Source organism: Papilio xuthus, unplaced genomic scaffold (assembly GCF_000836235.2).
Source record: "Papilio xuthus unplaced genomic scaffold, Pxut_1.1 DF827679.1, whole genome shotgun sequence".
Taxonomy (NCBI): Eukaryota; Metazoa; Arthropoda; class Insecta; order Lepidoptera; family Papilionidae; genus Papilio; species Papilio xuthus.
Window position 1 is genome coordinate 3,943,088 of NW_013530970.1, and position 22,661 is coordinate 3,965,748.

The following is a 22,661-nucleotide window of genomic DNA, read 5'->3' on the forward strand; positions in this document are numbered from 1 at the left end:
TTTTTTGCACCCATTTTTACGAATTTACTGCAAACGAGGTTTTATAGGTAGTAGCTTTGTATGGGCAACGGTTAATTAGTTGCTTACAAAAATAGTTTAACGTTAATAGGCTATTAAAAACTTCTTGCGTTATAGATTGTTCCAGAATTTAAAACTATATTCCACCAAAAGTCAGAATTACACAGAAAATTGTGTGCTCGAAAATATTCTATAAAATTGTATTCAGAACTTTTTTATATCAGTTCATATGAACTTTTTCATCTACAGTTGTGTGCTGTAAGTTTGCTTTGTTAAATACCAACCAATACAAAATATTTTATCATTTGTCTCTCTCATTTTCATTGATTAAACAGAGATAGCAATATGTTGTTGGAACATGTTTGAAAATAACGGAACATTACCCAAGTTAAATATAATCATCGTCTCTCGTCTGTCATTGTTACTTCGAGGTAAAATATTTTAAGATTGACTCATTTAAATGAAATCTGCACCGTGATTCATGTTTGAATTGCTTAAATTTATAAATATTGTGTTTTCACCACTGTTTAAAACATCTGTGAATCAAGGGACTAGGTAACTGAAAAACAAGTTAGAGGTATTTTTTAAAAATAAAAACAAAGTCTTAATAATTAATTTTATTATTAATATATCAATGATTTAAATCTAATTCACTTAAAATCTGAGATCATAACATAGTTTCAAATAAAAAATTCGATAAACTAAAGGTAGAAGTAACGATATTAAATTAAAGATTCATGTAAATTAGCCGTCCTTATTCCTCTCACGTAGGGTGAGCGCGCCAGACTTGGTCCTCCGTCTAGTCACTGATCTTTACAAATGAATTGCGCTTGGTAATGACAGCTCTTGTATTTTTACGATTTAAACTCGCCCGTTAAAGTCCCTGACAGTAAATTCTATCTCTATTATTTATTTAAATCCTCACCTTCACACAGAAATGGTGAAAATCAAATAGGCACAAAATACTACGGTTTATAGCCTGTCCAAGTATAGACGTCAGTGATCCATCCATCCATCTCTTTCTAATCCTCTGCCGGTATCACATTCTTATCCACGTAAATTCAATTCAATAAAATGAATTTTGGTTTTATCTAACACTAATTTTAACTTATTTCAAGTGCTACAGTATCGTTAAATTATTATTTACAAAGGTTTCTGCATATATTACGGTAAACATAACACTATTATTGCTCTAGTAATACAAAACGTGTAATAAATAATGTGCCGTGTGTTAAAATTATTAAAAATGTATTTATTAACTACGTGCTTTTCTTTATAATTTGTCGATAGTGACATACTGGGGTGATTGACTAACCGTTTGTTTCTGTCATCAAAATCTCGATATAAAACATATCGTCATCTCTTTCAAATTTGACAAAACAGATGTATTAAACTGGAATTTTGGTCTCAGAAACTCACGGTAAATGATTAACGCCACAATCCCATCATGCCTATCAATTTCGTTGAAAAACTGATTTAAAATATAGGATGAAACCTATGGAAAATACATATATTTTCACAAAGTATCAAACAAAGAAAAGATTTGCAAACTAATTTTGCACAATAATTTGACTTTATAGCCTGTCCATTATAAATACGAGGCCCAGTATTTCTTGATAAAGTCGACACCACGCTCGGCGACCATCATGATCACGCCCTGTGGGTTGCCTGTTGGCTGCTTTGGTATTGCAGATGCGTCTATAACTCGTAGACCTAGAAAATATTTATTAGATAACTCAAAAGACTACTTCCTTGAACCTTTTAATGGGGAAAATGTGAACAAACCGTAACCGTAAATAAACAGCTCCTGAAACTGCAACCATTATCTTTGAACTTTGTTCAGCGTACAAAATAACTGAATACTAAATAGTTGGTGCTTCGATGGATTTTTAAAGTCAGAAAACAGAATTGCCCTTTCTAATACTTTTGTAAATACTTTTTTATCCCTCCAATTAAGAAATATTGTGATGTTTAACACATTCAGTGCCAACTATGTTAAAATTAAGTTGCCGATTCAGTATTTCCATCCTAGGAAGTGAGGCCTTCAAGGGTCATTAAGAGTGTACCAACTTTCGAACACATTACCTAACATCAATTCATCATAACAAAAAGCGTTGAACGTGTTAATATATGGGACATACCTTTTATATTATACACGGCTAAAGTATGGTCTAGCACAAGTCCCATAGCAGCGGTGCCGACCTGATGGTTCTGCGGGTCAGTGGCAACTCGCGCGACGCACTCCAGCCATTCTTCACTCCACTCCGCTGCTGTGCATTGCTTTGCGAACCCAGGATGCAACTTTATCCCGTATTTATGACGTAGCGTCTGTTCAAATTATATTCATATACAGAAAATTTATTTACTTAATAGCTTTTTTTACGCGTAGTCGGGTGCAGTAACAGTTTTAGGTCTATTAGCTTCCTTGGAGAGATTTTTTATCATGCGTGGAGGGAGAAGGGGCGGGGGTTACCCGCTACCCTGGCTTAACTGAGTTACGTGAGACTTTAATTCGAAGACCCATGATGCCCCTTTCTATCTAGCGCCTTTTTTTTCAGAGGGGAATGCTTTATGCATACTCCGCGCCCCGGGGGGGACGCGGTAGTTATGTGAGATTCTCCTCCATAGCGGAGGCATACCCACTAAACCCCTCTGTTCCTCCAAAGCATCGGGACGGGACCACGGGCACGCTTTCGCTCTCGTCCGCGGCCCGCTCTATCTAGCGCCCTGAGCGGTTGACCAATCGCTCCCAACCTAATACCGGCCATGTCTCACGAATGTTTTAATAAGTAAAGTAGAAGAACTTGTATATTATAACTTTGAAAATACAAATTTTTTATGTGGTTTGAAAAATTAAAAACCTCTAAATTTCCTTAATAATGTTAATCACAAATACAAGAATCATAAACAAGAAAAAACAGTTTTAACTAATTAAAAAAAAATGTTTTAGTTGTATAACTACGTTTGGTCGTAAATAATACTTACATGACTTTTTAGTATCCTGTGCACGTAGTTTGCTGCGTCTTTCACCAACAGCATGTCATCGGGATGTGAGAAATACTGCGGGTAGAACACAGGACGGACCTTAGGGTCGCTGGAGGTCAGCACCATGTAACCCACACTGCGCGGCTGTAGCGCCACCGCGTTTATACTGGGAACCAAATTACCATGTAGGGTAGTTGAAGAATTCACCGTCAATTAAATTTAAAACAAAACTAAACGAATTTGACATATCGTGTTAGTTTAATAATATTAGTTTTTTTTTAATGAAACGACCAAGTTAAGGCCCATAAAAAGTTGTAAAGTAAAAAAAAATGTGATGCGAATACGAATAATTTTTTTTTTTTTAATTTTATTTAGAGCGTTTACTTTTATTGTTTTTAAAAGTAAAAGTGTACCTTATATTAACTCCTTTTTGCCCAATAACCTCCGGTTCTCCCACCTTGCCTGTCTGTGAGCATTCCGCATAAAAACCGTTGAAGAAAAACTGTAAATCAGGCTGGTTGTGACTCCGATCTGCCAAACTCGAGTACAGCAGTCCTGACAACTGCACAAATATTATAATACAAACATATTGTTAATTTACCTAAGAAAACTGCCGGAATACGTGAACTGTCTCTTACAAATGGAATGAAACAAAAACAAGTTTTTATAAGTACAAGTATTTCAATAATGGAAAACATAACCTCTTATTTTCTACAACCCAGACTAAAGTCGTAGTATTTTGTGCCTATTTGACTTTAGCTATTTTGTGCACTGATGGCACTTAATAGAGGTTTGGGAAACTCAAACTAATCATGATTACGATGACTTTAAAGAGACGAAGCAAATGCTTTTTATATAGAGATCATTGGTGGACCAAAAATGTGTAACTTACCTGAGTCAGCCCAGTGGCGCTCATAGGCCCGTCTCTGTTCAGCAAATATTGAACTAAAGCGCTCCAATCCAGGCATCGTTTCTGATCGTATTTGGTCATTAATAGCTCTAAAGTCACGCCGAGATGGTTCCTCAGGTTCTGACCTACGGGCAGGTCTGCTATGACTGGTATACCGTAACCTTCCAGCATACCTCGGGGACCTATGCCTGAGTGGAAGAGGATGTGAGGAGAGCTGAGGCTGCCAGCGCTTAGTATTACCTGGAAAAGCTTTGAGTTTAGCAAGTTGTGAATAATCTGCACGATACTATATTGTGACGTGGTAGTTCTCAAATCCAAAAGTAGGGACAGCAAAACAATTAAAAAAATAATTATTTTCGATCTAAACCTCACAGTTGTAAAAAGTAAAATTTTCATTATACAGCCCCTACTTATCTAACGACATTTGACTGATAGAAGTAATGTCCCGCACATTCTATTATAATTTAAATTTGCGGATGTAAATATTGCAGGCGCTTAACTTACTTCTTTGGTAGCGTAAACAGTTTTTATATTTCCCTTTTCGTCATAATATTGTACACCATACGCGTGGTTGTCTTCTATCAGAACTTTAAACACGTGTGCGTTTGTCTTGACATGCAGATTCGGTCGTACGAAACGCGGCTTTAGAAACACTCGCGCTGTTGTATATCTTTGACCGTTTCTGTAAACATTGCGCTATTTTTGTTAAATCCCACTTCAACATGGCTTTACGGATTTTGCGAATACAGCTTTGCAGGACTAATATCGTCGTGTCAGTGTCAATCAATGGAAATGGTACAGTCAGCTGCATAAATATTTATACATTTAAAAAACTCTAGAATCTTCGGCCAAAAATATGGATACTCGTATTCGTCATTCGCACGTATTCATGGCCGGAATCACTCGAACGGATACGTTTTTGAAACCGAAGGCGTGTATACAAATTTTTGAAGCTTTGTAATTGTATAAATATTTATGAAGGTGATTGTACACACTCCTCATAGAAATTACAGTCGCAACGCCGCGCGCAAACAACATTTCTAGTCGTTTTAGTGGAAAAAGACTTAATCGATGCCGCGCTCGCCTTAGCTTGATAACCTACCTTTTATGAAATTTGTCATTCTTCTTAATAAGTAATAATTAGTAATAATTATTAATAGTCTTTTAAAAAGTTCTTATTAGAATTTCATAGGAAATAGAAATATTTATTTTTTTAGACGAAAACTCAAGGAAACCAGTTTACATTGTTACTTACTCAGTAAAAGCCTGTGCAATACAGAAGCCTTCAGGAGTATTAGGGTCGTTCATATCCTGTATGACGGGCAACCCAGCTTCTCTGATTGCTTGCATCATATCGTATAGAAATGGAGGTTGGTAATTGAACTGTGGATATTGGAAATATTTGTTGAATTATCTAGTTAACTTTTATTTATTATAAGGTGGCAAATGATTAAGCGGCCACATAAATTCGCCAAAACAGCAAAGAGACCGCTATCTACTGTTAGGAAGAAAATTCGACACTGTGGTGGTGTACTAGCACAACACTAGCCTTACTAAAATGTCGGCGTATATGTCCCCTCACTAATCATTCTGACACTTGGTAATAAAAGGGCGCCATTCGCGCCAAACAATTCTAACTAATAATGTCTAAAACTACGCAGAGGAGGAAACGCACAGACAGAGGATATCGCTTTACAATACGTCCCTTCTTCTATCAAATACAGTTCCCCTATCCACTCCTTTCTTATAAGGAGAAAGGGGACTAAAATTAGGCCTGCCAAACCATACTCATACGAAACACGGAATTACTTCCACTTCAAGTGTATATTCTGTGTGGTCATGATATTTCACCAGTCGATCGATATATTTCTGCAACAATTATTGCTGTTGCGAATTGTACCTATATATTTACGTGATGTTTTTCAAAAAGAAAAATAATGATAAAGAACTTACTTGTTGTACCGGCATCGGTCCTGTTTCCGAATGATAATGTGAATCAACCAAAGTGCCGACTTGTCGATTGCCTTCAGTCATATAGAAGAAAGGTAAGTTATGTTCCCAAGACCATTCTTTACCCCAAGCTGTGTAGTCAGCTGCATGGCCGCGGTGATACATCATACCATTTAACACACTACTGCCACCTGGTGGTGGAAATTCATTGCTTAACTTTACTATATAATTTCAATCATTGAAGGGTATTTACCCCAATAATGGATATTTATTATTTGTCTTAATAACATACCGATTACTTTCCCTCTAGGCCAAAAGCATCCTTTCTCTTTCTGATCGAGGCAGTAGTTACCCGGTGCAGTGCGATATAACCAATCGATGTCCTGATTCTGCCAAAAATTACGATAGAAACCGGGAGGTCGAGCACCAATTGGCTCCACTCCGCCCGCTTCTAGCAATAAGACCTGTATTTAAAAATTAAAAAGAACAAATTTGCTACAATAATGTTGCAATTATGTAAATCGAAAGACCCTGAATTATAATAATTTGGAATAACTAATGTGGACAGATCATTCCTCGAATCGGTTATGTAGGGTAGGGTAAATAAAATAAGCAACAATACCCGACCGAATACAACCTTATAGCACCCAGTAGAAGATTATTAATCAAAGCTAGGTAATAACTGGGTCCCTTACCTTAAAATGTTCTATCTCACTCATTCTTCCAGCCACAATAGAGCCCGCTGAACCTGATCCCACCACAATAAAGTCGTACGCTTCATCTACTTTGTCCACCGGGTCTATTTTACTGCAGGGAGTGGCGATATCGCAGCGACCTCGAAGGTAAGCTTCTAGCAAAGCCATGAATAATACCGCGGCATTACATACAGTTGAGTTCACAAGTGAGACACCAGTCTCTGTTAATGGACAGGAACATGACTGAAATTATAGCAATATCAAATGTGTACTCAATTGAGTAGTATCTGTGAAAGAACCATTGTAGAAGATCGTGTACGAAAAAAAGAATCAATTTTTTTTATTATTCTTTTTTATTTATTTTTACCTGCGGTGCCAGTATCATCTTGTAAGAGTTGCCGTTTCCCACGTGTTTTGAATCCTGCAATTTGAAAATAAAAAAACAAATTGTCTCTGATCGTTATTAAATTAATATTATGAACTTTCATGTATTTACTGTCTAAATTCATGTAGCGCTTTATCAATCACTCAAATGTTTGTATCATTTCGTTTTGTACAAGTTGTTTATATAAGTTGTATTAAACAGGATATTAGAGAATGTATGAGGATCCTAAAGATCCATGCTCTATATGCAAATAAAACATATTGTCTGTCTGTTCAGGATTTTCCTAAGACTAAGATAAGACATCTTACTAATATAAATGCGAATGTTTGAATGCATGGATAGATGTTTAAGAAGGTATCTCTAGAACGACTGCGTGGATCTCGCTAAAATTTGGCATATATGTAAAACATAGTTTGAAAGAAAACTTAATTAAATTTGTATGGACATATTTTGATACATAACCACAGTATAGTCGAAAATTTTATTATCAAAAAGATTAACAACTAATATAAATTATTCAAACTTTCGTGAGACATTATACTAAACGTATATATAAACACGGCTAAACACTCACGGATATTCGTTCCGTGGCGGCACCGACTAGTTTCGAGCCCATCGGGGGCCCTTCATCAAGATGAGTAGTACTGGTATTATTTCGCGGACGCGGCCCGTCACTCACTCAAACTAGTCGGTGCCGCCACCGGACGAATATACGTGAGTGTTTAGCCGTGTTTATATATCAGTTTAACTAATATAAAGTATAAACAAGTAAGGTAGGGTAGATAACATAGTTAAACACAAATATAACAAACAATTTCAATTTATAAATAATCATTAGGTACATCGTTATATAGCAAGAAATTACGATGAGTCAGATTTTGTTCCGGATGTGAACTATGACTTTACTAAGAATCTAATTTTAATTTCAATCTATAGACCTAACTCTTACTAATATTATAAATGCGAATATTTGGATGGATGTTTATTAGAAGGTGTCTCCAGAACAACTGCATGGATCTCGTTGAAATTTGGCATTGATGTAGAACATAGTCTGGAAGAATTCATAGGCTACTAATTTTTTTTTTTTTAATTCTGAACGGAAGGAGTCGCGCCCAACAGCCAGTACAATCTTAATTCTTATCTTACTAATATTATAAATGGGTAAGTTCAGATCTCAGGATAGATGGATTGGATGGATGTTTATTACAAGGTATCTCCAGAACGGCACAACGAATCATGATGAAATTTGACACAGATGGAAAACATAGTCTGGAAGAACACGTAGGTTATTATTTTTTTAATTCTGCGCGGACATAGTCGCGGTATACAGCTAGATCAATAATAAACAATTTGTATAATAGTGCGTAATCGTTGTAATACAATTAGCATTTACATTGTTGATGTAACTGACGATTTATCGTTTGTTGGGATTCGTTTAACGAATTGGGCAATATTATTAGCGCTTGTTTTAGAATATTGCCATTTTGGGAAGCAGAAACTGTATACAATATAACAATACTAACTGTCGTCCGCGACTCCGTCCGTGCTGAATATAAATTATTTACTGGGTTTTAAAATAAATTACATATTATTCTATTCTTTGCCAAGATATCTCAATGCAAGTGTAAAACTTATCTAGCACATTTAGGAGTGTACCAGAGTTTGCGTAGAAATTATAAAACATCACTACAAATTAATTGATTTAAATAAAAGTTTTAAGCGTCAATAGCCTAATGATTAAGGATACAGATTTTCGATCACGAGGTCGGGGTTTGAATCCCGCCATTCAACTATTGTAAACCATATCCTAGCACAAGCATACAGGTTAGTTGGAATGGTAAAAGAAATATTAGTAAATTTACTAAAAAATCTGCTAATATTTTATTTAAAAAAAAGTAACTTAAATTATAATACACTTGTATTTCGTAACAAAGACTATTATTTGATTCAGTCATTAACATTTTAATAATAAATACCAGCCGTTAAATTTACGGGCCATTGATGCTGGCCTTTCAAAACTACGAATTTTGTAACAATCTATTAATTTTTTGGGTCACGGATAAAATTTGATTGTTGTGTTAAGTTTTAGCCTATATAGTGTTTTACATCTAGGAAGCTCGCGGGAACGATAACGAATACTTATATTAATAGTTTGTCATCTTATGCTTTTTTAAACGATTGGATATATTAATGAAATTGTTAGGACGCTAAAAAAGGGGTTGTGTGTCTAAAAATTACGGTAAATTTCACGGTTTCAAAATTGATTTAACGTAAACTTTTAGCTTGAAATTATTTTGATTATTTAATTTATACTTTTCAACATATTTTATGAGAATTTAAAAAATCTAATAAAAAATAGCAAGGGATAGTACTTGAAACAAAGAAAGAATTATTCAAAACAGATCAGAAGTTGCGAAGTTTATTAAATGCAAGGAAACAAACAATCAAATCTTTTATATTAGTTAAGAACATATGAAAATATTTAATTATATTTTAGGTGGCAAAGAAAATTAAATTCCGCAAGACGTTTTTATAGCGCGTAAACTAGCGCTAGACTATTACGGAGAAGTGTCATAATTTTTTACTACGCAATACTTACCAGAGTATGCAAAGAGTTCAAAATTATGCAGTCGGTACGATTTTATAGGTAACTAGCTATCGCCCGCGACTCCGTCCGCGCGGGATTAAAAATATATGTTGACCAATTCTCAGACCTACTCAATATGCTCACAAAATTTCATGAGAATCGGTCAAGCCGTTTCGGAGGAGTATGGCAACGAAAATTGTGACACGAGAATTTTATATATAAGATTAGACATTATATATAATTAGGTAAATAGGCCAATTAGAAACTGCATCAGTTTAGTGAGGGAGGACTTTTCGTCTTTCAAAATGTTTTTGTCAGAATCGTTTTTTTTTAAATCTCAAACGAAGAGAACATACCGAATGCTCAAAATATAATACTTGTTCTTTATCTTAAGAGTTATGGAATAGAATAATCTACTCAAATTATTAAACAACTGCATAATAGGATATTCTGCCACCCCTTCTTATTCGGTTATGGGGTAAAATGACTTAACCATCAGTTTGCACTGCCGAAATAAATGTAGATAAATATGTTGTCCTTTTCATTCTTCTTGGAAAAAAGAGATAATACTATTTTTATAAGTTTTTCCTAAGAGAAATGTCGAAGTAAATTAGTCATCAAACTATTAAGGACAACACTTTCTCAATATATCACAAATTTTGCTTATTATAAATCTAAATAGTTTTTTTATTTTATTTTAGTATGTTGTATGTAAAGAAATATTTATAGACCGTACCTAATAAAATAAATCAGAATAAACTATCACAATTTTATAACTAAAACTCACTCTATTTTATTGTTAAAAATTACAAAATTTGTAGTTCACGCGTATTTTCGTCAACTTCACAACAAATTTGTAATGCACATCACTAATAACGATAATAATTCAGCTATTAAAACTGCACTATCACAGGAAATAAAAAAAAACGGAACTTAAGACATAAATTTTAAAAATTATCTTTAATTTTTTTATGTAAATATGTTTTTATATTAGATATTTCAAAATTGCATTTAGTTTAATATTTAAATTATTCTTCGTCGAACACAAAAGCCTGGCAACAGTGATGCGTTATGAGATGTAACTGGCCGGCAAAGATTGTTTATTTAATTAAAAATAAAAATAATTTCGTCTCTACAAGAAACAGGTAGTCGGCCAGTGTTTTTTTTATTTTAATTCTCCAATAAGTCAATTTTTTACAGCAATGTTACATTAAAAATTATTTAAAGTAATACATATATCAAATTAAAAATTAAACATTTATGATCAAGACTCGAGAATCGTCATTAAAAGTTATTTGACATTTAAAAATCACATGAATATAAAATTTCATTTTGAGAAATAGTACCTTAATAATACCTCTGAACTCTGAATAAAAGGATTTAAAAATGAAGGAGGTTAAATAGGAATTCTAATCCTTGCTACTTTTTAGTCCATAGACATTATTGCGAAAACAGTTGACTGTTCCTTATACTCTATATTAAAAAGAAAAAAGATATATACACTTATATTTATCACAATTTAAACTTAAATCAATTATCACAGCTTTAAAAACCTTTTACGACCTTTAAAATATATTTTGCACATTCTAAATAACAAAGTATATTCGATATAATAAATGACAGATAATTTCTTTCTTTCATAATTATTAATAATCAATTATTAACATTACTAATATTATAAATGCGAATGTTTGGATGGATGTTTGTTTGAAGATATCTCCTGAAAGATTGCATGGATCTCGCTGAAATTTGGTATAGATTTTGAACACGTTCTCTGGAAGAACACATAGGATACTAATTGTTTTTTTATTCCGCATGGACGGAATCGCGGACATCAGCTAGTATTATATGACTAAATATCTGCTAGAATTAATCACTTATAATAATTGTCATGTTAATTTTAGTTACTCGGTACTTTAAACTTATATTTAGAGTGGGTTTTGATTACCTGTTCTTGGTTCGATTTTAAATGCTGAATAAATTGGTATGGTATGCTGAATAAATCTTCTTAACTGTGGTATATCGTGTACTTTGTGAAACATGGATATTTTAAAATTAATTATGTAAAACGCCGCATTTTATATTATAGGGTAATTAATAATTAAAAAAAAACATCACATGCATTGTAAAAATAGTTTTGTTGTTCGTACACATGTTTTCTTTACATTTATTATATGCCACAGCAATGAAAAAAGGTTGGTCCATAATTACCTCGTTAGTATTAACAAGGCAATTGGAAATGCAAAATTTATGATAAGTGAGACGCCCGTCTTTGTGCAAGTAGCGCATAATGGCAACATTTTTTTTTTTTAAAGAATTTAAAACCGATAAATCAGTGGCGATAAAGCACTTGTTTAATCTACCTATGTTTAACCCCGTCATGTACTAATGCATTTTTCGTATATATTTGTACAGTCAGCTGCATTATATTAATAAGAAAACGAAAAATTGTATTCGCTTTTGGTTTAAAAAATATGTATGCACTTATCTTGCTTAACAGTCCTATTTACATTATTAGTAAGATTGGACTTTTTAGATATTTAATATTTATTGGCTTATTAAAATCAAATCGAGGTGCAGTTTAAATGTCCTGTAAAATCAAATGTTATGTGATTATTTATGTTCTTCTGTCAACGTAAATCTTTTGGACATTTTAACTTCGTTATTATAAGGTTGCTACATTTATTACCTAACATAACTTTGGCTTTCAATAATAAAAGTTTAATGTTATTTGAAGTGTACAAAACAAAAAAAATAGTCCTTCGTTATATTTGTATATAGTTTTATTAAGATTTATTTTTAATCGCATAAGCTTGGTTTCCCTTCATTTATAAGTGTTGCCCATTCCAAAATATTGTAAATACGCATATGGGGATTTTCGTTTTTCGCTGAAATTAAATTAATTAGTATTAATAAAATGACATTGTGAATAATAAAAAAAAGAAGTGATGTGAGAAATTACAATTAAATCAAGGATAAATTTTGATAGTTCTTTTGTGGAACGATTTTTTTATTAAAAGATCGTAATACAATTTTTTTTTTAATTAGAAATAGGACAAACTGTCAAGGCCGAAAATTACTTACCTTGAATTCTAACAAATTGTTTTGTTGGTATATCTATTGGCTTCCATTTCGGACGTCCGAGTTGAAAGTAAGTTGTTGAAGCTATCCCTTTAGGATATTCCTGTTTTATAATGATATTATATATTTAAATCATTTTGTGTTTTTATTGAACATCTTTACTCTACAAACCAAGTTTTCATTACCAAGGCACGTATTATAATATTCAAACTTTATGGCGGCTCGTGACTAGCTGCGAGCGCATTCTGCGTGAATGAGTGAGTGGCTAGTTCTACGCGATTGCATTCCAAATGAAGATTTTGTGATCGTATATAGTAGGTACAAGTCCGAAATAACTTATCTTTACCCTATATATAGTATGCGTAAGGCATTTCCTCACATTAAAAAAGGTGTTTATGTCCCACCGATGCCAAAAGTTGTGGTTCACATAGCCGCACATGCGAGCCGCTATAAAGTTTGAATGTTACCGTAACGAATAGTTTACTTGATCCCAAATATTTTTTCTAATAATTTTCGGTTCCTGTCGATCTGATCTTGCGGATTTCGGGTTGTAGTCAGGTGGATGGTATAACATATCATATGCGCATAGTTTAGCAGTTCTCTTAGCTTCCTTGATATTGAAATAAGTCTCTTTTGATACAGGTATAATCATTTGAGTGTATAAATAATCTTCCCGGGACATTTTTGTTATAAGTTTTTATTTGAATTTGTAATTTTATTTTATTGCTATTGTAAAATATGCATTATAAAATTTAGGTTATTTTGATTGAATTGAAATTTGATTTGACATTTACATAGATAATGCCGATTGTTTTGGAAATAATTATAGTAATAAAATGAAAAAAAAAACTGTTTTCTGTTCAAAACTCTTATTCATTTAATATAATACTTGTTTAAGAAAAAATACGTAGTATTTAATAAAATGCTTATAGTGCCTAGAAGACATAAGATATACAATTTTTATAGATACGATAAAATAAAATAAGTAATGCAAACTAAGAATACTTAGTTAACTTTAATTACATATTTATTTTCTTTGTGTTAGGGTAATTTTTTTAAATAAGTTTAGTTTTTTAAATTGTGTTAACTTTTTTTTATATAATAAACATTTTAATGGCACCGGCAGGTTATTGTCAATCTGACATAAATTATAAGACATAAAGAAATTGTCAGCCGACATTATGAAAGGGAATATATTAATATTTTTGTAATTATATTGTCAAAATTAAAATATATAATAACAATTCATGCGGTGGTTACTCAAGATTTTCGATAAACTTTCGTTAAATTTGCTAAAATGGACTGTTACAGTGTCGAATCCGACGTACTTGGTCAGTTGTGAATTTTTTTTTAATTTGTTTTTGTAGTTTTTCAATTTTTCAATAGGGTTTTTTTCTTATTTTTTCAATCAAAGATTCTTTAGATTCTTTAATTCCTTCAGTGAGAAAAGGTCATAGAAATAGAGATAAAGAAAAAAATTACATTTCCGAGTATACGAGACCTGATATTCACATTGTAAGAAAATTATGTAAAGCTAAACACACGAAGCATCACCCTAATGACGTCACTGATGGGGCCCCTTCCACATCGGTTGTTATAAAAAAAGCTATTGCCAAGGTAATAGTAAATACAATAACAAATAATCTTATAAGAAAAGATAATCTTACTAATATTATAATGCGAATGTTTGGATGAATGGATGTTATAAGATATCTCTGGAACGGCTCAAAGGATTTTGATGTAATTCGGCATAGATGTAGAACATACTGTGGAAGAGTACATAGGATATTATTTAAGTTTTTTATGAATTCCGTACGGACGGAGTCGCGGACTACAACTAGTATTCCATACATAGTTATTGTACCATAAAAATGATTATTTGCTCGAAGTATAGTATTATGTCCAATGTTTATTCTTATTTTCAATCACAAAATTATTTTCCTTTTTTGTTTACATTTTTGCCATATTTTTTGATTAACTTTTTTAAGTGTCAATTCTCAATGCTTTCAGATTTCTAAAAGAAAATTCATTCCGGATACTCTATACAAAGACGATACATCCAGTGAAATACCACTCATCAAAGTGACTGTTATACCTAAACACGTGGACACACAAACATCTAGACAATTCAATAAAAGAAGACAAACTGTTAAAAGGGCACAGAGCACAGTTTCCAACCAAGAGAGTTCACTTCGATCGAAAAATATATATTTAGTTGTAACTGGCCGAAAAGCGGATAAGATTTACGAGATAAAAACTACAGGCAGTGAAAAGTTATCAACAAACCAATCGTCCAGTCGGATAAAATATGAAGACATATCATTGAAAAAATTACATAATTACAAACACGTTATAGATTCGTTAAATATGGATAAAAAGAAAAAAAGAGACAAGAAGAAGAAGACTGTTCCGCAAAGAAAGGATTCTAGAACATCGTTGGTGAACGAAATATTCGGTGGTGCGGGAATTACATTACAAGAATGCATCTGTCCTAACGCAAAAAGGAAGGCCCCAATGAACAATGTCAAACATCGTAGAAGTCGGTTGCGTATTATCGGCGAACTTGGACTCACAAATGATGATAAATATGTGATTAACTATGCGGCTACCGTAGATGGAGACACGGGTAAGTATAATAAGATTCAATCGTTATGGCGGCTTGAGATTAGCTCCGAACAGATGCCTTCGCAGTTGGTTCCAAGGTGGATCTTATAGGTACAGAAAAGTCTACGTAATTTCTGGGACATAGGTAAAGGTACTTAGTCTGAAAATGAATTAAAACTATTTATAATTGTACTTTTCTTCGTTTTGAAATCTTCTTTGACTGTCGATCTGCTATTTCTCAAAAACAAGCATATTTAAAAGCAATTTTTATCTAGGTATTAGAAACTACTCTCGTACGGACGAAAGATTGAAGTCTAATGAAGCATCAGATTTGACTAGTAGACAACAGTGAGTTTTATTTTATCAGAAATAAAGTATATTTTCGAGTAATCAAATTAGTGTACTATATAACAATTTAATTCCAGAGAATACACCAATTGCTCGTCAAGTTACAGCACGAGTAATGTTATTTTTAATAACAAAAGCTACTTTCGGTAAGATTTTTTTTCTAATTTTAAACACGCACATTTTTTTAAAAAAATTTTTGCTGACTGCTTTTTTATGTTTGTTTCATTTAGCACTCATCGCGATTCTAATGTCCAAGCTAATCTTCTAGAGCCAACTACATTCTGTGCTTTTTCAAAAAATCGCGGTGTAAGGTAAATCAGTTAATGATAAATACATTTGTAGTATACCATAGAGGTCGCAAATCTTTATTATTTATTTTTAATTCACTTTTAGACAAGAGTCACAAGGCACTCAAGTGGATTTAGATGGGCCATTAGATAGAAATAAAAAATATACATTTAGAGATCAAACAATACAATGTTACTGTAATTGCAGTAACGGTACTGCAACAGAAATTGTAAGCAGTACCACAGACGCTGTTAACAAAAGCAGTACAACAAAAGATACGAAGAGCCCACTAGTTATCATATCAGTATACTCTAAGCAAGATTCTGCGGAAAATACAACCAGTAGCCACACTTTAATAGACCAACGACCAGCCTTACCAAGACGTCAATCAGAATCTCCACAACATCATAGAAATAAAAGCAAAATGAACATGTATCGAAGTCGTTCTCCTTCTCCTGAACATAGAAATTACTCAAGAGAAAACCCTCTTAATAGAACTGTTGATGCCAGATTTTTAAACACGAAAAAGAAAAATTACGTCCGACCAGCATCCCCAGTTACTCAGAAGAAAGTTCCATCCCCAACAGATCTGAGCACAACGACGACTAAATCTAAAACGAAAAATGAGTTTTTTAAAAAGCTGCCAGTTACTTTCGGGTCCCGAGATTCGAGAGATACGAATATACAATCGATAAAAAAGAAAAAAATGAACGATAATAATCAAAAACCAGTTCTTTTTGGCAAGAAAGAAGTTGGTAATTACTCTTATGTGTCACGAATCGAAAGTAATATGAAGAGAACTTTTGATAATCAAAAACAAAATTACAACGGTGTGAAGGAACAACGCAATTTGAATAATATATCGAGAAATCGTAGAGAATTTAATAATGAAGATTCTCATAGATCTAGCGATGACGACTATGGATCTATGGAGAATTTCTTGATGTTATCAGAAGACAATAGAGATGTTAATACCCGATCTTTATCACAAACTCTTTGCTATTCCGTAAGTTATAGATTGCGTTATCTTTAGCTTAGAACACGTATTAAATAAACTCGATGTATATAATGATTTAGTTGCCAATGAGTCAATGATGAACCTAGCCCCTTCAATAAATCGTAATCAACATCTTCCCCCAAATGACAGGTCATTGGTACAACTAGTGAACAACCATCACAAACACCATTGGTCTGTACCGGATGGCCTCTCGACGGTCATTGTTGTCCAACAGTTGTCAATTCTACAAACCATGTCACCTGCATATTTGATATTAAGGTTTTTTAACATTTTTATAAAACCATCACAACCTACGCTTAAGCAACAGCACTGACTAATTCTAGTAACTGTTCAGTTTTTTTTTAATTTCAGCCTTCGACTACAGCAGTTTATGAAACTTCCCAACATACTAACACTGCTGTAGGTAATACAGACAGGTAGAACGATTTTTTTATTTGTTTTTTTTTTAATTTTTTTTATTTCTAACAAATGCAATTTTTAATTTTTCAACAACTCCCATATTTTATTAGGCAAATTGCCAGAGAGCTTTAATTGATGGATAGTGTAAAATATTTTTTGCATGTATCAAACATCAAAAGATTACTGTTTCTTTTTAATTTCAGCAGCGAAGTTGAACCTCAATGTTGCATGAAATTCACACAAACCAGTCGCAGTTACGATGAATTATATGAATCTACGAGTAACACTAATTTTTTCGGTAATTTTTATACAATTATGTTATTACTTTAAAACAATGAAATGTACGTATGTATGTATTATTGTGAGGAGAGTGTCAATAAGTGTCATCACTATTTCTAAATTTCAGGACGTGTTACCACTAAGTAGGCACTTTTAAGTTTGACATTCTCGAATTTAAAGTGTTTCTAGAGAAAGTTTTCGAATGCCCGCTCTACAATTGATTTATTTGAATGTCTATTTTAGCTCCCATCAAACATTATCATGGAGATAGCTGCAACATCATTGACCCCTTAGAAAGAGATAGAGAGATCAGAAAACTACTAGGACTTGAATATCGACAAACTCTCCCAAGACCCATTACCCACGTAAGTTGGAACACAATGTTTCGTACAAGAAACTAAATTACAACCAAAATATACAAGAAATGTGTTCCTAGAATTCTCTTTTCAATGTTTACAAAAATTTATATAAAAAAATCTATCGCAAACAAGACAAGGGGATGTAAGAATACACGTCTTAAATTTATATTAATAATCGTATGTTCCAGGAATATTATTCGGGTATGTTCTGTCGCGAATCCCGGTCTAAAAAAAAAAAGTAAGTTTTCATTATATTTTAACGTCTCTACTAGACCCAAGAGTAACTTTTCCATTTTTAGCCAATATTAAGACATATAAAACTCAAATTTGTTATAAAATTTCAGTGATTATTGTACGAAACACGTAGAGGCCCGTATATCTAGAACATTTGAGTGCAAATGTTGCAATCAAGAAAAAAAATCACCAGCGCCTAAAAACAGAGTATGTAAATTAGTAAAAACTAAAACTACACCAACTCAATACGATTTGAAACCACCCGTTATCCCGTGTATCCCCCTGTGCAGCCCGCTGACGCACCAGGAACCGCGCGACAATCAGTTGATACTAAATCGGAACATACAAGTATATTTACAAATAGAACAATTCACAAAACAAAAGCCTATAATGTTAACCAGAAAACAATACGACAAATTGAAAAAAACAATAAAGAGCACGGTAAAATTAAAAACTCCGAAACCTCCGAAATGCAAAAAGAACGTATACAAGACGTACAGTGTAGTATCTGAGGGGCAAATTAAAAAGGCGAATAAAAGTAAATGTTGTGGTATACGCGACAGAGGAATGCAAACGAAGAAAGGTTCGAGGTGTCAGAATAAACCTAAACCACCATCAAAACAGAGCAGCAAAGTATCACCGAATACATCGTGTGTGTGTGTTGAAGTACAAACAATATGTAGTACATTGGAGAAGCAGACATGTAACTATTTGCTGCTTGATAGACAAGTCGGTCAAGACACGTCGAATACATCCAAAGATAATGTACCGAGACAAACCATGTCATCGTTAGAAATCAGGTACGCGAATGTCGCTTTTAAACGGGTAACATTCTCATCGACCAATGTCGACCAGTTGCCAACAGAATCTGTATACTCAAATCAACTGGATACTACTTCAATACATTCGTTACCTAAAAGTAAGTTTACTTCATGTCTATATCGATGTCTAAATTACTATAGAGAAATGAAATAAAAAAGATTTTAAAATTATTACATCTTTTTAGAGAACAAGAAATCGGCTACTCCAAATCTTGGTACGTCAGGGTACTCATTATACTCTGAACCGACTGGGTCGGGTCAATCCCTCAAGTATCTTCTCTCGCCACGAGATTCTAAGCAAAAGAGGCCGTTCCTAAGACGACTCATGTCCTGTCTTGTGATGCATTCAGCGAGGCCGTCCAACATGAAGCTTCCTTGTGGTTTGACCAGCAAAGTTTCTGGCGTCAATAGTTCAATTGATTCATACTATATCAGCACGTCTCTTGGAGTAAGTATGCAAATTTAAAACGATAAAACACATTTTTATAATATTTTTTTATTCGAGAAATAATTTGAGAGAGCTCTTTTAATATCTAGCGAGAAATTGATTGAATAAGCATCGATTTCAATTCGACCAGGCAGAATCTAAAAATTATGTATAATGCAACATACGATAGGCTCTTCATACTGCAATTTGTTTTTTATTATAAAATAAAATATAATTTATTTCAGGCAATTGAACTTACATCATCAATGTACGACACATCGGCTTCATTTTACAGTAATCACACAATTGTACCTGTGAACAAAATTAAAAGAGGATTCTTAAGTTCGGTGCGAGGTTTTCTTACCAGTCGGAGAAGTTGACATTTATCGAAATTCATAAGTGGATTATTTATTAACTCGCTCTGTAATTATTTATCAGTTTTTTGTGAATATAAAACTGATTTGATGCTCACTTGAACCTTTGCAGAGAGGTTATATTATTTGAGCGGGCGAGTAGACGTAAAAGTAACTATTTAACGACGAAATAGAATCATTTTACGCTGCAGAAATGTATAAAGACGATTATATGAAAGATGTTAGAACTTACCAAGAACTATTACTAATTAGAAGACTACCTTCCTTATCACTACAGCTTTGGTTAACAAAGTTAATGTTGTTATATTTTACATTTCCAAAATTTAAAAGTCAGTTGTGGTAATGTACAATTTTTTGCTTGTATAAATTTACATGACGTTTTTATCTGTTTTTATAATCGTGAAATAAAAAATTCTTTTTATTTGTTAAGCGCTTGTTTACATTTTTTTAATACGATTAAAACCTGAGAATTAAAACAATACGTACATTCGCTTGATGAAAGCGGCTTCGATTATTTGACTTCGCTTCTAGTTTCCGGTTTCTTTTGCGACTATATGTAAACTATACATACTAATTAATTTAGAGCGTTTGCATGTAATATTAGAAAAATCATATTTCGTACAAATTATGGATTTGCTTTGCTTTAAAAGTTTTGTCAGTAATCAGTCGGTCTGGACGGATTTTGACGGGACTTGGACAGGAAGGTGTCTGATGCACACGGGCATATTTTCTTAATACCTCGCTGACGAAGCCTTATTTTAATGGTATTTGTGCGAATATAATTTTTTTGTTGCTGCAAAAAATATACTTTCGTCGGGCATCCACATATATTTATTTTCTCATCTTCCGTTTTTGAGTTCACTGCGGTTATCAACTCTGACAACAATTCTTTAGCTCATAGTCGGCCTCGCATGTTTTTAATTTATAATATTTTAAACTATCAATAAAATATTATATTATTTACAATTTAATATTTGGTTTGGCATAATGTTTATGACTTTTGCCATAACTTAAAAAAAACTCATAGTTTGTTTTATAACCTCAAAATAATCTCAGATTTTTGACATTTTCAGCTTTTCATGTATTAAAATAGAAATGTTTTAAAAGAAGTTAAACAAAATGTCCCTTCTAAGAAAATCAGTTCCACTTTTAAGAAATACCGTTAAATATTTTCCTGGAAAAATACAAGGTACATCTATGTTATGTCGTTTATTCATTTTTCTGTTTCGTTTGTTTTTGATTTGGTATAATTTTAGGGTTTTGCATTATTTTTAGCACCAAAAATTCACCGATGGGTTGCACCTACATTAGCGGAGTTTAAGAGACGCGAGAACAGAGCGGGTGGTAAAAAAATCAATCCAAGGAATACATTCCTGGAATGGAATTTAGAAGCGGAATTATTTGCTTTTGGAAAGCGACTAAATGAAGAATTCGACTCGGATTTACTTTTACAAGCTTTTACAGATAGATCGTATGTTATAAAGGAAGAAATGAAACAAAAGGAAATGGAATTTACCATACAAATGAAGGATAACAGAGAACTCGTTGAAGAAGGTATCTAATTTACTGAACTTACTGCTATACGTTTTTGCTGTTGAAACACCTGTACTAAAACATATAATTTACCATTATTAAACCTAATACAATTTAGTAAAACTGTAATGGTCATGGAATTGTTAATATTACTTTCTTTTAAGGTGACAAGTTTATCAAGCAGTATATAAGCTTGTACTTAGAAGCTGTCCTACCGAGGTTCCCCATGGAAGGTATTGCTTCGATTCAGGACCACCTTGTCAGTGAGGATACACTTGCAAACATATCCCTGCACCTTGGCACTAAAGACATCATCTTAGCATCTGTAAGTATATTGATATTAGTTATTTTTAATTTTTTACTTGCTAACCTGCCCTAGTTTGACCTAGGAAAAGTATTAACATATTTATTTAATGGTTTTCTACTTATTGGAAAACAAACTATCCAAAAATTTATTTTACAATATGATTGATAGTTTTTAAAAAACGGTTATGTGCCCTTTTTAATATCTTTTCTCTAAAAAAGATTGTATAAGAATAAATTTTGTTTCAGGAATATCCTGTAGATAACTTTACTTTAGCAAACACATTCAAAGCAATAGTTGGAGCTCTGTTAAGATCATCTGGTGAGGAGAGGGCAGCTCATTTTGTTAGAGATTTTGTTATTACACAGTTACAAGGTAACTACTTTTTTTTTGCAAATACAACACTTACTAAAAAAAAACAGCAATAATTTTTTTTACAACTTTTATCAAACATTTATGAGGAGTTGGGTTATGCCTTGGTGGCCCTAAATGTGCTAAGTTGAACAAAATTTACTGACTTTTCTTTGCAAATATTTGAAACATTCTTATTTGTTACAATAAAACTATATATTAAATTTTAGGTAAAGATGTAAATGATTTGTGGAAGATAGAAGATCCTTGGGGAATGCTCTGTGGAATAATTGAGAAGGAAGGAGGTAAAATAGAACCTAGACTCATTGGTGAGGTCGGCAAGAATACATTACTAGCTTGCTATAGAGTTGGACTTTATATAGACAAGAAAATGCTTTCTTCAGGTATGTATATGCCTAATTTGATAGAATGAAATATTTCAAGCAAAATTTATACAATAATTTAGGACTATTTCATATTTGATTTTCTTTTCAGGCTTTGGTGAAACTGTGTCAACAGCAAAAGAAATGGCCGCAGTTGAAGCGCTTAAGAAAATATTTGGCACAGAAGACAGTATGGCTCCAATCAATTTTAAACTTCAAGGAATACCAAAGTCGAGTCAAAAGAAACAAATATCTGCTAATTAAATTAATACCATAGTTACATAGTTGTATAGTTTCAAATAAAACTTAACATAAATCAATTCTGTAT

General features: G+C 32.8%; 4 protein-coding genes across 5 annotated transcripts; 2 read left to right on the forward strand and 2 right to left on the reverse strand.

Annotated features, from left to right (window-relative positions):
• Positions 1-1,571: 1,571 nt before the first annotated feature.
• LOC106117958 (glucose dehydrogenase [FAD, quinone]) lies at positions 1,572-20,520 on the reverse strand. The gene is made up of 13 exons (XM_013312491.1): positions 20,249-20,520; positions 19,648-19,700; positions 6,926-6,979; positions 6,559-6,801; positions 6,156-6,327; positions 5,867-6,054; positions 5,169-5,296; positions 4,418-4,595; positions 3,896-4,153; positions 3,417-3,565; positions 3,004-3,169; positions 2,160-2,346; positions 1,572-1,731 (listed from the first exon to the last, which is right to left on the reverse strand). The coding sequence occupies exons 3-13, from the start codon at positions 6,941-6,943 to the stop codon at positions 1,607-1,609; spliced, it is 1,812 nt and encodes a 603-aa protein (XP_013167945.1). The 5' UTR covers positions 6,944-6,979; positions 19,648-19,700; positions 20,249-20,520; the 3' UTR covers positions 1,572-1,606.
• On the reverse strand, positions 12,296-13,394 carry LOC106117959 (uncharacterized). The gene is made up of 3 exons (XM_013312492.1): positions 13,096-13,394; positions 12,615-12,714; positions 12,296-12,418 (listed from the first exon to the last, which is right to left on the reverse strand). The coding sequence occupies exons 1-3, from the start codon at positions 13,291-13,293 to the stop codon at positions 12,330-12,332; spliced, it is 387 nt and encodes a 128-aa protein (XP_013167946.1). The 5' UTR covers positions 13,294-13,394; the 3' UTR covers positions 12,296-12,329.
• Positions 13,786-20,128, forward strand: LOC106117956 (uncharacterized). Of its 2 annotated transcripts, none has more exons than XM_013312489.1 (14): positions 13,786-13,942; positions 14,026-14,228; positions 14,622-15,237; positions 15,491-15,563; positions 15,641-15,709; positions 15,794-15,874; positions 15,957-16,857; positions 17,221-17,285; positions 17,472-17,566; positions 17,791-17,912; positions 18,095-18,144; positions 18,251-19,059; positions 19,147-19,409; positions 19,634-20,128. In XM_013312489.1, exons 1-14 carry the CDS (start codon positions 13,909-13,911, stop codon positions 19,766-19,768), a joined length of 3,516 nt encoding a protein of 1,171 aa, XP_013167943.1. In that variant the 5' UTR covers positions 13,786-13,908; the 3' UTR covers positions 19,769-20,128. The 2 variants fall into 2 exon arrangements, with proteins under 2 accessions (XP_013167943.1, XP_013167944.1); XM_013312490.1 differs by having other exon boundaries at positions 14,053-14,228.
• Positions 20,521-20,790: 270 nt separating the features above from the next.
• mRpL44 (mitochondrial ribosomal protein L44) lies at positions 20,791-22,635 on the forward strand. The gene is made up of 6 exons (XM_013312058.1): positions 20,791-20,951; positions 21,038-21,316; positions 21,460-21,620; positions 21,848-21,974; positions 22,181-22,354; positions 22,446-22,635. Exons 1-6 carry the CDS (start codon positions 20,882-20,884, stop codon positions 22,595-22,597), a joined length of 963 nt encoding a protein of 320 aa, XP_013167512.1. The 5' UTR covers positions 20,791-20,881; the 3' UTR covers positions 22,598-22,635.
• Positions 22,636-22,661: the final 26 nt, after the last annotated feature.